The sequence below is a fragment of the Lepisosteus oculatus genome, chromosome 9 (assembly GCF_040954835.1).
Source record: "Lepisosteus oculatus isolate fLepOcu1 chromosome 9, fLepOcu1.hap2, whole genome shotgun sequence".
Taxonomy (NCBI): domain Eukaryota; kingdom Metazoa; phylum Chordata; class Actinopteri; order Semionotiformes; family Lepisosteidae; genus Lepisosteus; species Lepisosteus oculatus.
The window spans coordinates 30,036,717-30,052,164 of record NC_090704.1 but is presented as its reverse complement, the minus strand read 5'-3'; the positions used below and the strand labels follow the sequence as shown (position 1 = coordinate 30,052,164).

Here is a 15,448-nt window from a genome sequence, read left to right as displayed (position 1 = left end):
ACAGTTTGTACATGATCTCACTATCAAAAACAAAAATCCTACATAGCATGATTTGCAAATCTATGATTTAAAAATCTAAATTAATCAAACACATATGATGTTAAAAACAGTCTGGGAAGCAGAGATAAAGCCAATACCAAGGCATCACTATAAGAAACAACAAGTTACCTGGGCTCAAATCCCACTTTTTTACATCATGCTAGACACTTTACATTTTAAAAACCTCAAAAGTACTCTTTGTGTGTTGCAAAATCAGGTGAAGGTTACAGTTATTTTCACTTTGCTCCATGTCCTTTTCTTCACAGACAAGGTTGAGTGGATTTTGGATGCTGTGCTGTAAACTTTCAGGTCAGTGACAATAGTGCAGGCCTCGGTACAAAGCACTCTCAGTGTGTTATCAGAAATACTTCAATTAGGTCAGAAACCTTCCCAGACTCTGTCTGATAGCATTTAGCAGTCAAAGTCCATCAGGAATAACTGTAAAAAGACTCATAGAGGTGACTTCGCAATACAAGCTACACTTACTTTTTTAAAATGGAGAAGGATGTGGAAACAGTCAAGACTTAGTAGGCTTTGGGAATACTACCACTCAAGATCATGATGTTCACACACTAGTTACAACTTGGGTCAGTGCCAGTGCCACCACAATCACAAGAAAAAGAGAAATGGGTATTGCTGGAAGCTCTGTTCTCAGGAACACTGAAAGTGAGATACTGTATATGCAGTTGGGATCCTAAATAATTGCCTACAGTTATATCACCCTGCAACTTACAACTGGCAACGAATGAACTGAAGCTCAGCAGGTGCGAGCCTGGCCAGGACCCAGAGGGGGAAATTTTAGGATGGACCTCCTAGGGCATTTCTCAAAGAGATTAAGGTGTTAACCAATTGCCCTGGCCAGAAAATCCCCCTGGCCTTTACCAATCATGATCCCCTAATAATCCCTATTTATAGATTGGCTTTATTACTTTCTTCTCTCCGCTGATAGGTGATATGTGGTGAGTATACTGGTACACTTTGGCTGCCATCGCATTATCCAGGTGGGTACTACAGTACACGTGGTAGTGGAGAAGAGTCCCCATTGCCTGTTAAGCTCTTTTAAGTGTCTAGAAAAAACACTTTAAAGGTATAAAGATTTGACTCCAGTGAGACTGCCCAGTGTGGTTGTTTGTTTGTGATAAAATAACCACAGTGTTCAGTCTCTCTGGACTCATAGGTCCTAACATTGTCCAGACAAGCAAGAGCAGGCGAAGAGCAGCGGTCACTGTTCTTGGTGAGACAAACTACAGAGGAACAAGCCAGCACACTTCACCTAAAAAACACACGGAGCTATCAGAACAGTCTGGCTCTCGTGTGTCTGAGTGTCTGTGAGTGTTAGAGCAGATACAGAAGATGGTTCTGCCAGCTTTCACTGTACACTTGACCCAGATGAACTTCAACTGAACAGATCCATCATTTCCACTCTCAGTCAAAAAAAAGATATACTCACACAGCTTTTGGACTATTGGCTAAATGTTACTGACATATTTTTGCTCACCATCTCTGTATAAGAAAAACTAGAAATAATTCAAACCATAAGAAAAACCTATGAAATCAATACAGCCATGTGCTGAATTTGAAAAGGTTAAAAAGTGAAGCAACCAAGGTTATATGTTGAATATATTGAGCTAGTAGGTATAATTAATTTTAAAAATATACTGTTAGATGTCAGAACGAAGGTCTACATTTTTAAGAAAGCAGACTAATTAATGAGATTAATAAGAATTATTTATGTTTATCTTTTGGAATGGATGACAGCATTATAAAAACTGCTTCAAATGTGTAACAGATACATCCCTAAATAACTATATCAAAGTCTAGAAAGTAATTGCCTAAATGATTTAATATACAGTATTTTGGTAAATGATTTAAGGAAACAAAAGCACTTGATAGAATTATACAAAAAAGCTTGTGATAAATATCCACAGAAAATATTAATTGTTAAACTAAATGCAGTGGCCATTCGAGGTTAATAAATGCATTTTGATTGGGATTAGGACCACTGCCCTTCCTAATTTAAAGCATGATTTGATATTGTCCTTTTCCTAAACAGCGATGACCAAGGGGAGACATGAATCAAGCACTCAAACTTTAAAGGACTTCTTCAGAACCAACAGTGAAATAACCTGAGGACACAAATAGTAACTATCTGGAAGTTCATTTAAAACTCAAAAACAGAAGACACTTCCTTACACAAAGGGTTGTCCGAGTCTACCCAGTCATGTGCTCAAATCTGACAGTCAGGTTTCTTTCAAAAAGCAGGTGGATGATTCCCTGATCAATTAGATACTGGCAAACCTAACCAGTCTCATCTGCCAAATGGCCTCCTCTCACAGGTAACCTTTCTTATCCTAGTTGTTTATCAAATCAAACCTTCAAACCAGCCACAGACTGAAATTTTGAATTTGGGACATAGCTCAAAGCAAATTATAGTATAAAAATCTGGGCTGGCAAGAAAAAAGCCCTTTGCTGTCAGGCAACATCAGAAATTAGCTCTCTTGCTGGAGTGGCACTAAAAGCAGATGAAGTATCACTTAGTGAGCCTTCGCATTAAGCACCATTTATTTAGCTGAGCTTGTCAGCAATGCTCAGACAGGTCGGGTTCACCACTCACCTCTACACAAAATGGCCCAACACCAACACCGAGCGTGCGGAATTCCTCGCTATTCATAATCAAAGCACAGGCCTCCAGGGAAAGCAGATGGCATCTTTAATTTTAAATCCTTCATTAATTTAAGCAAATCTGATTAACAAAATGTTCCCCAAAGTGGAACAAAGCAGGACCACAGGCTTTAATTCACTTCACATTAGTTAGTGCTGTGATGTACTGAACATTCACCTGGAGGCAATCAAACAATCCTCACACCGCAGAGTGGAAAAAAAAAACTTGGCACACGGTAAGCTTCATCGACCCAAGAGCCAAGCCTTTCCAATTCAGCTCAGCCAGAAGGGAAGGATTCTGTCCCTATACATCGGACAGGTTTACTTTCAATTTTCTTTTTTTCTGGGGAACTTGGGACTTCGGCTTTCTCCTTGACAGAGTAAGTGAAGGGATATTGTGGAAATTAAATTTTGAGTCAAAGAACAGCATTGAAAACAGATTTTTGCTTCTCAACCGATAATAAAATAAAAACTGACAATGTCCTACATTCCAGTGCATGAGCCCAAATCAATCAACCAAGCCCAATTTTTACTCATGTACAAATGTTACCTGTAAGTGTGACTAATCAGTTAAAAATAATTTACATACCAGACTTCATTCCTGCTGTGTTGCTTCCACTATATTTGGTTTATAATCTGAAATATTTTGCCCCCTTTCCTTTTTACTTATATTATATCAATAATTGTTCACAAGAAGATAACAGTGACAGATTTTAGCTTTTAGGATTGGAAATTAAAAGCTTTATTAGCAGGGTTAATAACCTCTTACTTACTGATGCTTACTTGCAATACTGGGGACTAAGGCTTCACACTCTGATCGGCGGCTGATGTCTGGAATCCTGGCAGCAGTATTATCACCCTGTAGTCTGATCTCATTAGATCTCAGAAGGTGAGATAGGCTTGGCCTAGACAGTACTGGGATAGCAGACCTCTAAGGAAAATCAGGTCTGTTTTAAGTGGTGGACAAGTAGGTGGCACTCTTCTCCCTGAGCCAGAATTTCTAAGCTAGAGCCCCAGCATCTTGTTTTGGGACACTGTGATCCTTTGGATGAGACGTTAACCTGTGTCTACTGACTGTCCATTCCCACGTTTGTATGTTGAACAATGACCTTTAGCAATGCTTCTGAGAGATGTATACCACACAGAAGCAAAATATGCAATAGTGAGTAAATGGAAAGGTGATTAATATGCAGGACATACTTTTAGTTCTTAAGTATGTCTGCTTCACAGGACAGTGTGTGCCTACAGTGATTTGTTTTATAGCACAATAAATTATTCTCCACAGGGCTCAGTCAGGTACACTGTTAACTTTCTAGACTACAGCAACTTGTAAAGGGGAATAAAGCCGATATTTAAAATGACAGAAGACAGTTTACTTGACAGAAAACTAAACTTACTTTCTACGATTTACATGGAAAGTGGATTTTTTGTAACATTTCCACAACAGAAGAATGTTTACAGCAAAATTAAATTTTATTTGGAGAATTTTAATCTTCAGAGTTGCATATCTAATGTTGTTTTATAGTAATAATATATATATGTATGTAAGTTCATATTTCCCATGCAGTTTAGTGTCAATGTACTATGGAAATGTCAAACTACTCTGTTACTTGAAATTACCTTATGAAAAAGTTTGCGAAATGAAATATACTGTATGATTCTAGATTCTGTCTGGTGAGAATGTCACTGTGATGCTGAGACTCAAAGTCTGATAGTTTTATTTAGAGCAGTGCCTGGCCCAAATCAGCCCTGATTGTTTAATAAAGTATTAAAGTAGTATCTGAATTAACTAAACTGATGGTACAAGGAGAATGTTAACTTTTTCATACAGGGACTTTGGATGTTGGATGATTTTGTTTGATATAAATGCACAAAGCACTGAACGCAAGTATTATTTATTCACTCAGAATGCCTTATATCCCTAGGATATGCAGCTCCACAGCATAAAACCAATCAGCTCCGACCTCCTATTCAAATGCACTGTCTACTGAATGTTTATCAGCATCTACCAAGAAGAGAGAAATCCATATCTAAAATATCATTAAATATAGCAGCCCATCCCTCTTCACTGTGGTTCAACTGTGGTTGATAACATGATAAAGCTCAGAGCAGGCTGCAGGGGTCAATCCTGGCTGACCTGAATCCAGCTAACCCTGGCAGGACTGTGTGGCCAGTCACAATTAATAGCAAAGCCCTGCACTCTTTAGACCATACTGTATGACCCAACCCATGTTGTCAACCAAGGTCTGTACTGATTGAACACCTAAAACCGTAACAGTGGCAAATGTGCAGTTTAATCACTGCTTTCCCTGCTTCACACTAGTAACACAAGGATGTTTGCAGTTCTTCCTGCATCAGACTATTATACCATGACATATCACCGGAAATGTTTGGGACCAACCTTACATATGGGAAATCACCGTATCATCATTGTCTACTGGACTAAACCACAATAAGCCTATAAAACCATAGAGAAGACTAGTTTTTACCTCAATAAATCAGCATTAATAGCAGAGGAAGTGCATAGTGAAAAAGCAGACTGATTATGGCATTTCTTTCAGAAGCACTGAAGTATGCATTGGGAGCACACTCTCAAGGAGCACACTGCTAGGTAGATCACAACCTGCATGTTTTTTTTGTGTGTCTCAAACGTTCATCCTATCATGGCCATACTAGACAAAATGACATAAATATTGTATGTGTAGCACTTACCCTTTTCTTAATTTAATCTGCAGAGTGTTTTAGTAATTCCATTTGTTTAGGACACAATGCCTTCATTTTTACCTGTTTTGTGTAACTGCCAGGTTTAACACCTCCATTCTGATCCACAGCTCTACCTAATCCAATTCTTAAAAGGCGTGTTACTCATCTATAACGACACTTGTTAATCGATCACAACCATGGTTCTTCATGCATGGAAATATACTTGGTGAAGTCTAGCTTTACATAATCACAGAAAATGTTAATATCTACTTCTCAGAAATCACAGTATTCCCTGGAAAAAATAGCATTCACATTGAGTAGCTAGGACTGAATAAATGCATGTTTGCAATGCTTTTTAACAAGTTCAAAGTCTTATAATGCCAAGACAAGCTCCTACAGCAAACCATAAAACAGTCTACCACAGAAGAGCTGTGTAGAAAAGGGCACAGGGTCTGACATTGCCAGGCAGACACAAACCAGAGAGAGATATAAAAGATAATCTGGAGATAAGCCAGGGGCCTGTGATATCTTATTGAGCCAGACACCACTAAGCACAGCTGATTTTCTGGTCACTGCTGGAGTGCTTCTGATTAATAAGGTTATCATCAACAACACAGCGTCTACTCACTTTGAGGAGATGTTTTGAAAAACAAAGCAATAATAATTATAATAATTTAAAAACTGCCCAATTTTTTTAAAACTGTACAGGTTTTGTGTTGTCTTACAGGAAATAATATTTGATATTTGTACTTCTGAGTTGCATTGCAATATTTAAAATGAAGAAAGTATTGAGTTCACTACAGAATCTAATCTAATAACATGCACTTGCCACACAGCCATGATGAAACGGAGGAAGATTGTGTGATCAAATGTCAGTCAAGACGTCAAGAAGCTACCGTGGTTTAAAATAAACCTGGAAAACAAAGCTGCCACTGTGAACTGTCACAGGGAATGAGAGATATTTAGGAAAGGATACATGTGCCCTGTGGACACTTTGCAAAATTAGGGCATAACATTTATTCTTCCTAAAATATAGTCCAGCCTGTATCCTGCTCTATTCCCTTTGAAGCTGTTGATGCAGTCAGATATATTCTGATGTGCTTGTACACTCTGCTCTTTCGTCAAGTGCTTTGCGATCCTACCTGCGATCGTGAAGAGTAAGTCACCAATTCTACTCAACATACAGAAGAACACTCTGTGCAATTCGCAGAAACTAACAAGCACCACACCCCCCTAGGCTTGACAGTATGAGCACAGAAAACAGTCCCTCCCAGAAACAGCCCTTTCCAGTTGTTTGTGCTGCCAGGAAACACACCATTACTCTTACAATAAAAAAAAAACTACCAAGGGTGCTTGGATGGAACCTGGATTTTTATTCTCAATCCCATCTAGAGGGCATTCCCTGCCAGTTCCAGAAAATATTGCCAAGACCTGGAATGCTGATTCCCTTTGGATGAGTGATATCAATGAATATGATCATGATGGTTCCCATGCTTCAGATGTGCAGTGAAGGCATTTAGGTCATACAAACATTTTAAAATGTTTTAAGACTCCACATAGCACGTCTTATCATCCTGGTCTTGGTTTTGTAGGACATCACTACTGTGCACAAAACCAGCTAAAGCAAATACCATTTCGATATTCACAGATGACAGCCATTCTACTTCATAGTATCTGAGATGCACTGATTGGATAATGCCTTTCATGTGCTAAAAATCCAGGTACTTTACAAATGCCCTTCGTAGTTCACTAACAGTGGCTGTGTTTGCAATGTCTGCTATGGATCTTTCCAGGTCTGGAGAAAACCTTTTTCACTCCTTAACACTGAAGTCAAGTGTGCTGGTATCAGAGAGGACTGCACATCAAAAGATTGGATTTAGTGACCCCTGTCTACAATTGCAAACAGTACCAGTGTCAGTTTATATGAATCAAACAATGCAAGATGAATCCTTAGTGAAATAATCTTAAATAGTAGCTCTGTGATCAAATATTCTTCAGTACTACAACACAATTCCTGTTTATCTAGGACCCAGGATTATCCAAGTCATTTGCAATGTTTGTTTCATTCCTGCTTCAACTTTTTTATTTCAAAATCAGCAAAGGACACAAGCACAGAACAGAAGCTCATGGGATGCAGATACAGCAGGAATGTGGTCAATTACAATGATGGCTGGCCAGTGGAAGATAAAGGTTTGATGTTGCTGTACTGTAATTTACCATAACCCCTTTAGCACAGCATGTTGGAGGGAACTGATGACCAACATCCTGCAGTTGAAAAGGAAGCAGAGAGACAGAAAACCTGTCCGGTTCAAGACTCACCCCAGGCTCGGCCCCGTTTCTCCTCTCTGTCCTCTGTGTCTCCACCGGGTTCTCTGTAGGGGGGAGGAAGCCGCATTGGTGGAGGGACGCCTGTTGGAGGTGATTTCTGTGACGAGGAAGAAAAAAAAATTGATGGGCAGAGGCAAAAGAGGAACAGGTTTACTACAGGTACAGCCCCCTCCTGAAAGAAGCCATGGTATTGGCTTAAAAAACACAACTCCCACTACTCTTGGTCCAAAAAAGTGATAGAAAGTTTCCCAGTCTTCATTGTTGTCAAAGGTTTTTTTTTTAAATTTTACTTGTGGGTTCTGAAGTCTCCCATTTTGGAATTATCTTCAACTTTGACACAGTCCAGAGTGTGACCTGCCTTATGCTAATCTGTTGAGTGATGGTTCGGAGTGCTGCACTTATAAGTAGTTATTGAAATTGGTGAATGTGGCAGTGATCCTAGTACAGATCTCTGCGGTACTCCACTAAATATATCAGCCATTCTGAGTTATAAGCCCAATCAGAGCATTCTCCCCCTATGTGAACACTCTGTAGGGATTATTAACCAGTACCAGGGAACCCATTAACCAGCCCTCGGTCATTGTACAAACATTACCTTGAATATTTATCAGGTACAAGTTAAGAATTGGGATGCTTATCTTTTATGAGGAGCATTTTCAAAGCCTTCTGAAAATGTAAGTTGAAAGACGTCTAGTTAGTTAAGCAAGACCTCCCTTTTCCAAATCCATGTTGACTATCCCAAAAATCTTATAGCCATATTAATGATCCTCTAGGTTAGAGCTAATATTGTCCATAACCTAACAAGGCTTTAATTCCACACAAGACCAGAAGCTTTGTGCTTTTGACACAAAAGTCAGGATTCTCTGCTTCTATTCACCTACTTATTAAGTGCAAATGCTTCAATGGACTCATTTCTAATAATAAGAGTGTCATTTGATGTTAATTCCTGCCTGGGATACAGCTCTACATCCTCAGCTAAGATTTTTCCCTTATTAAAAAGCCAGTCTCTCCCTATGAACACAGTTCTGGGTGGAGTCACTGTAAATGTTATGAGACCTGCAAGAGCAAGTGGTAATTAAGATCCCTACCGAATTAAATAATTCAATATACAGAGCATGAATTCTGATCTCTGCAAATGATTAACTTTGCTATTGCAAAAAACATTTCTCTATTGACAAAAATCTTTCATCAGTCACATTACATATATTGACAGGAAGACAGAAGAAACACAAAAAGACTTTGAATAATTTAATTAAAAATATCAGGAATTTCACATCTGATTTAAAAAAATGTTTTTCATTGCACAAAAACAGGGCTTTCTATCAGTTTACATACGAAGGCTCAATAACTACAGACAACAGCAGTTATTGAATGTGAGCTAATTACATACTGTACAAAATCATTCAAAAACCTGTTTAATCAAGGTAATGAAAACAACCTTAAGATTCAATAAATGAATGAAAATAAACGGGAGTAACAGAAGTCATTGATAAAACATACAGTAGGAACACGCACATACAGTAGTTTAAGAGATGCATATAGGACACAGCTTAACATAATTGTAACACGTAAAAGTATTAGATGTTAAATATATGCAGTACAAAATAATTTATAAATGTTCAACACACCAGTTGGGTTTTGTATGTTTGGCTTGTCTTTAAATTACTAAATGAACTGTCCGTTTGTTGTTCTGCTTTTGATGAATGACAAGTCAGTTTGTTTTGCAAAGAAATACTTAAATGTTGCTTCTGTATTCCTGGGATGCTTCCAGGATTTGGACTTTTTAAGCGGAACTACAGTATCTAGCAATTTGGCGAGGACACCCACACCAGCCTTGTCAGCCAGAATTAGTCTCTTCCCAAAGTATCTTTATGTAGCAGCACAAAGGAGAAAGATGCTTCATACTGCCAAAACACACAGCCATTCCCTCTGACCCCTTTAACGTACAATCACAGAGCTGTTCAGACGTCAGCACTGCTAATCTGCATCTGTAACCAGAATCAAAGAAACTCTGTGTGTGAAGCCTGCTATCAGCCATCCAGCAGCATTTATTAATCGAGCTGGCTGAGTGCAACACCGCTATCCAGCTTGCAATCACAGCCTGCTGTGCAATGGCATGAATTAAATCCCATTACGGAGAAATACGAGGTGCAGAGCAGACGTGTAGCTTTAAAAGAGCAATACAGACTCATTATGATCCTGGGGAGGAGAGCTCTGGCACCCCATTATGCTGGCTGCAGCCTTGGCACTATAATCTCATTACCTCTTATAAGGATAGTGTGTGCAGGTCTGTTTGGGGGGGGGTTGTCTTCGAAAGGTCCAGAAAATGACAGCATTGCTCTGAGATGAGCAGGAGTAATTAAGCCGCTAGAGAAGGGAGCATAAGAAATACAGCGCTGTGTGCAGCAGTTGACAGCTAAGAAGATGAACATCACTGAGAACCACGCATTCCTGCATTCTGAGTTATAATCAGCCACACCCACACACTGTAAACTATGAGCTGCTGAGCGCTGGGATAACCCTGAGCAAAAACAAGCCTGTTCCAAGGGAAGCAAAAGCACAAGACACTATGTTGCATACAGTATTATGATGGAAACAAAAGGTGTCCCTCAAGCCTTGATTATAAACAGCAGCCTCTACCTCTGTAAATCTTGAACTCTCTTCACACTCTGTGCCCTCCAGAATTATACCCCCGATGAAACAGGACCAAAAAAACCATAACAGAAAGCTTTATTGTTAAAAATATACTGTAAGCTTAGCCTTGCACAGAACAAAGTCATATTTGTCATAACTGAAATCGAGAAAATATGAGGCTTATATACAAGAACACTTCTGTAGTTTGTCTATTGTAAATACAACTCTGACATGGATTACAAGCACAAGGTGTTACAAGTTCTTCCGAGGGGTGATTTGACCATTCCTGCAAGCAGAATTGCTCTCAATCCTCCAGACACCTTGATTTCATTAGTGGACTGCTTTCTTGAGTTAGAACCAGAAAAGTTCAATTGGAATGACATCCGGAGACTGAGATGGCCACCTGATAACTATGAAAAGCTGACCATTTCATTATCGATTTGGCCGTACGGTATGCTTTGGATCACTGTCGGAGTTTAGACGCCCCCTCACTTAAGGAAAGTTACCGAACCCCACCATATTTCACAGCAGGCATGAGTTTCTAACATTGAGCTCTTCCTCTTTTTTAACCAGTTGAGCATGTCCAAAAAGCTCTATTCTCATAAGACATGATTCCCGTTACCATTCAGGCATAGTCTGGCAATTTCAAAGCGCCCTCTTTCTGTGGCTTGTTCTATTCAACCTAGCCATGAATGCTAAATTCATGCTGGGAATGTGGAATCATAGTTTTTCACAGTTTGTGGCCTGAAGATGCCACTTTGTGTCAGAAATCTCCTACTGCTGCCTGGATTTGTGGCTGCCTCCCAAATTTGTCTCTCAGACTGTGATGGGAAGCTACACTTCTATCTTATCAGTTCCCAAAATACCAGTAAGCCTACATTTGTTAAGAATGGACAACAGAGTGAATTCATCTTTTTGTGTGCTGTCCTTAACCATGATGATGCCTGCTGCTATTTTTTGTTACCTCCATTTTTACCCCACAGGAACAGGAAACCTTTAGAGATCTACATATTGTTCCCAGGGCTTGTAAATCAGAAAGTGACTTAGTGTTTCTTGAGTGTTTCTTTCTTTATATATTTCACAAATCTGTGGATTTATTTGTGCTGGATTAAATTCAAAGGAACAGTTGGAAGTATGAAAAAGGCCACTTTCCATTGCTTTAATGTAAAAACATGAATTGAGAATTGTTTTAAAAGAGGGAACTGAAATTGACACCAACTCTGGCAAGTTCATTATTGTTACACCTGAGGTACCCTCCATCTTACTCCTTTCTCTCAGCCACATTGCACACAGGCTACCAGCAGCACTGCCACACTTATAGCTCAAACCTGGTGTGTGAAGTTGCCCACCAATGAGAAATGGGAGGTAATAATCAGAGTGAGATCTTTGATTGATTGGCAACTTGGAATACCTTAATCTACCTTCCTATCTTCTTGTACTCTGGTTTCTGTACGCTTCATGCTAGTTAATGTTTTCTACAGTTTCACCCCCACTGTCCTTTTAATCAAACCTTTTCAATGTAAATGTGAAGTTCCTGACTCAACCTGCGTATGTTAGAATGTAACATCCATATACAACAGAGTTTTCAACAGAGACATTTTCTTTAATGAGTTTTTGTTCTTGCTTATTTATAAACTGTGTCAAGTAAGGAATAAAGGTATATTTAGTCCTAATTTAGGAGTGACTTCAAACAGAACTGTGGTGGGAGTAATTACTGCACACAAAAAAACACTTAATAAAGTGATGTAAACACAGTGTTCTAATGCAATAAGCAAGCGATATTTGGTTTATTGTGCATTGCAATAAATATTGATACATTTTTAAAATGAGCTACAAAAGGCTTGGACCAAAACTAATTGCATTTAATTGGATGCCACTGCAAATATGAGCTAGGAATTTATTTATCCACCTGAACAAATACATGCTAACAATGCTTAAAATGCCAGGCTCACAGCATTCTAAATTTGAATTTAGATTTTAAATTGCAACTCAGGAATAAGTACATCTTGAAATTAAGGGCATAATACATAATGTTTATATAAGACAAATGTGTGTGAGTGAGAATGTCACAAACTCACAAACCTTTTTGGCTCTGAATCACATGTGATCGCATAGAAACAAATGGGCATGGCATATCATACCCACATGAGTACAGTGCCAAGACAAACTGAAGATAGTGGTAGATATGTCACCCACAGAGCTCTAGCAGGATTGAGCGAGTGTCCTACTGTCTTTACAACTAAACTCATCACAGGACTGAAGTCTTCAAATTATGAGAACAGGACAGCTACTGTCTCTGTTAAAATGGAATAATTCCATGAGAAGAGGTCTTCAATGGGTTAAGCAGATGTTTAACCCACAGGGTTTCATGTAACTGAACAATAACCAACAGGTACCACATTGTAAACACTTGGGTGCTCCAAGGAGACATGCACAGTAGGTGCCAAGAGAAAATAAAATGTAGTTAGAAAATAGTTTTATTTCCTTATTCCTCAGTAGATGCCGCAAACACATAGGAGAATGGAGGTTGTGGCAGAACAGCTGCAGGCTTTACAATTAAATTTGGATCAGGACTATTTTCCAACTTTTATAAACTTTTCTAAAAATGGTTTTGAAGACTTTAAGGTCTTCTTGAGTCAAGAAAATTAACGTGCAGGGAGCTAGAAATAGAAAAGAACAGAAAGAACTGTAGTCAGTTCACCATGTTACCTCCCTTACTGCATTTACAATAGCTTCAAGTGTGTACCTTGTGCCATACTGTAAACAGGACAGTATTTACTAGCTTTGATAATATATGTGGTGTGAGCTGAATACGGAGTATTCTTTTCACAGTATAATGCGAAGTCCCCCAAAACGGAAATGCCTACAAGACTTATCAGAGTTCATTTTCATGATTATATATAAATATAATTACCCGCATAGCATTTTATTTATTTGTGATCGATGAAAATGCACACATTATACTGTACTACAATTACAAAGATCCAACATTCAGGTCAATGGTACGTAAAGTCCCATTAGGTTGAGATGGGTGCAGACCTAACCTTCTAATGGAATGAGTGTACTCAAATCATGCCCAATAATATCACTGAACCACCTTCAGTGCTGGAACCAAGCGCTTAGGGCTTAATGCACAGATATCACATTCATGGGGTATGCACTTCCACTCACTGGCACCCTTTGTTGATGATGCCTTTCCCTCAGAGTTCTATGATAATATCACCTTAGATTTTAGACAATGTTGCTTGAGCAACATAAGCAATGACAGCTTATGCCAGCATAACACTATGAAGAGTCAACTCAGAAAGAAGTGCTCTACCATTCCTATATCATATCATCTGGCTTCTGGACCAGAGATCAAGAGTAACACAGACAAAAGTTGCCAACCCAAGAAGAGAAGTATAAGAATTAAGAATTTAATTAGACATGGTCTTATGGGCTGGCGCTAAATAGTTTGGATTCGAGGTATTACAGAATATCTTTAATGAAGCACTTTCCAAACAATGTATGACATTGAACAAAAGATTGGTTCAGATTCAAGAATCAGTTGATGAGGACATATAGAGTTGTATGTCCTGAATAACTACAGCAGGGCATGGCTCTTGATACATGGATAAAGAAACCAGGGTGGGATGTAGTAACTGAAAACAGAAGAAATGTAAGTGTCAAATGCAAAATGCTACATTTTCTAATACAAACCAATAAACCCTCTACAAACACAACCCTCTCTTTGGTGGCACGTAAATGAATGATAGATCATAATAAACGTCAAGATTTATTTACGTCTTTAAATGAATAAATATTATACTGTAGAGTGACTAGCAGTGTTTGCAAATTGAAGGCCAACTTGATTTATCACCGCATACAGAACCTGTGGGCAGAAAACAGCTGTAAAAGCAAACTGAACATAGAAAAATCATCTTGTGCACAAAATTACACTGCTACTTCCATGAATAATGTTGCCTGAAGATTTGTGTTAGCTTCAGGAGTTAATGACAAAAGCTAAAGCTAACACGGTCCTGTGTACATTGCACTAGCAATGTCAGCATTTTATGCCAACAGATCTACATTTAGTCTGTTACACATTTGTTTTAAAACAAAAAGATCACAATTTCAAAACAACCTTGAATACAGTTTTTGAGTTGCCCAAGCAGGCTATGGTTTTGAAGACTTTAAAGGCCTCACAAATCATCCATGCTTTTACTAATTAGAGAGAAAACAGGGGCATTTTATACTTCATCCTTGTAAAAATGCATTTTCAACAGAACAATTCATATACATGACTTCCCTTCATACTGTATATGAATGCAGTTTGAAAAGAATGTTCCTTGTATAGGACAGTCTGCTGTGGATGAATGTACAAAGGGCTTTCAACGTTTCCCTCAATATCTTCTGGCAAGATGTAGTAATACAAGATCTTGGATCTCAGATGCCATGATCTTACTTTGCTGTGGTCGCAAGTCTGAAGGTAAGATTTTGCTAGATGCTAACAAAACAAATGGGGAGTTTGCTCTCTTGGTCAGTGGTAATTCAGCAGAGGTCATTAACCAGGACTCTCAGAAAACAGAAGCCAACACACAAAGCCCAATCCCATGTCATTCTTAAATGGGATCACCTCTATTAGAGTCATCGCTCATGACTCTTTTATCAGGCAATAGACATTCCGTTGTGAATCTAAATGATCTCAATCAATGTACAGTACGCACACAACTGGAACTGCCTAAGAAAATATCTTGTAGATGCTTTTCTGCTGGAATATCTGCTACTGTTTTAGCTTCCTCTTCCCCTGTATATGACTAAATTAGTGACTCTCAATGTATAAAAGGGGAAACACTGCTGTATTCAGTCTGAGCTATATTCAGAACTGTATTCTGTACTGTGCTCCTGTATGCATACATATCTGCTTTCCTGCTCACTTCAAGAACCTGTTCAATGAGTGATTTCTACAAGTGGAAAGTTAGGTAAGGCAGAAAGTTCACCAAAAACGGAGGATATCAAGACAAGCAAGTCGTCATGCAATAAAGCTTTTACTACATGGTCCCAATACTAATGTAGTATCGGGGTTACAACAAGCGCAGAATTA

General features: G+C 38.7%; 1 protein-coding gene across 3 annotated transcripts in view; it reads right to left on the bottom strand.

The window, feature by feature from the left end:
* Positions 1 to 15,448, bottom strand: part of patj (PATJ crumbs cell polarity complex component) — a 225,057-nt gene that overhangs the window by 104,970 nt on the left and 104,639 nt on the right. For all 3 annotated transcript variants that reach the window (XM_015356178.2, XM_015356179.2, XM_015356180.2), the window contains one exon: positions 7,723 to 7,828. In XM_015356178.2, coding sequence (XP_015211664.2) covers positions 7,723 to 7,828 — 106 coding nt within the window. The remainder of the gene's footprint in view (positions 1 to 7,722; positions 7,829 to 15,448) is intronic.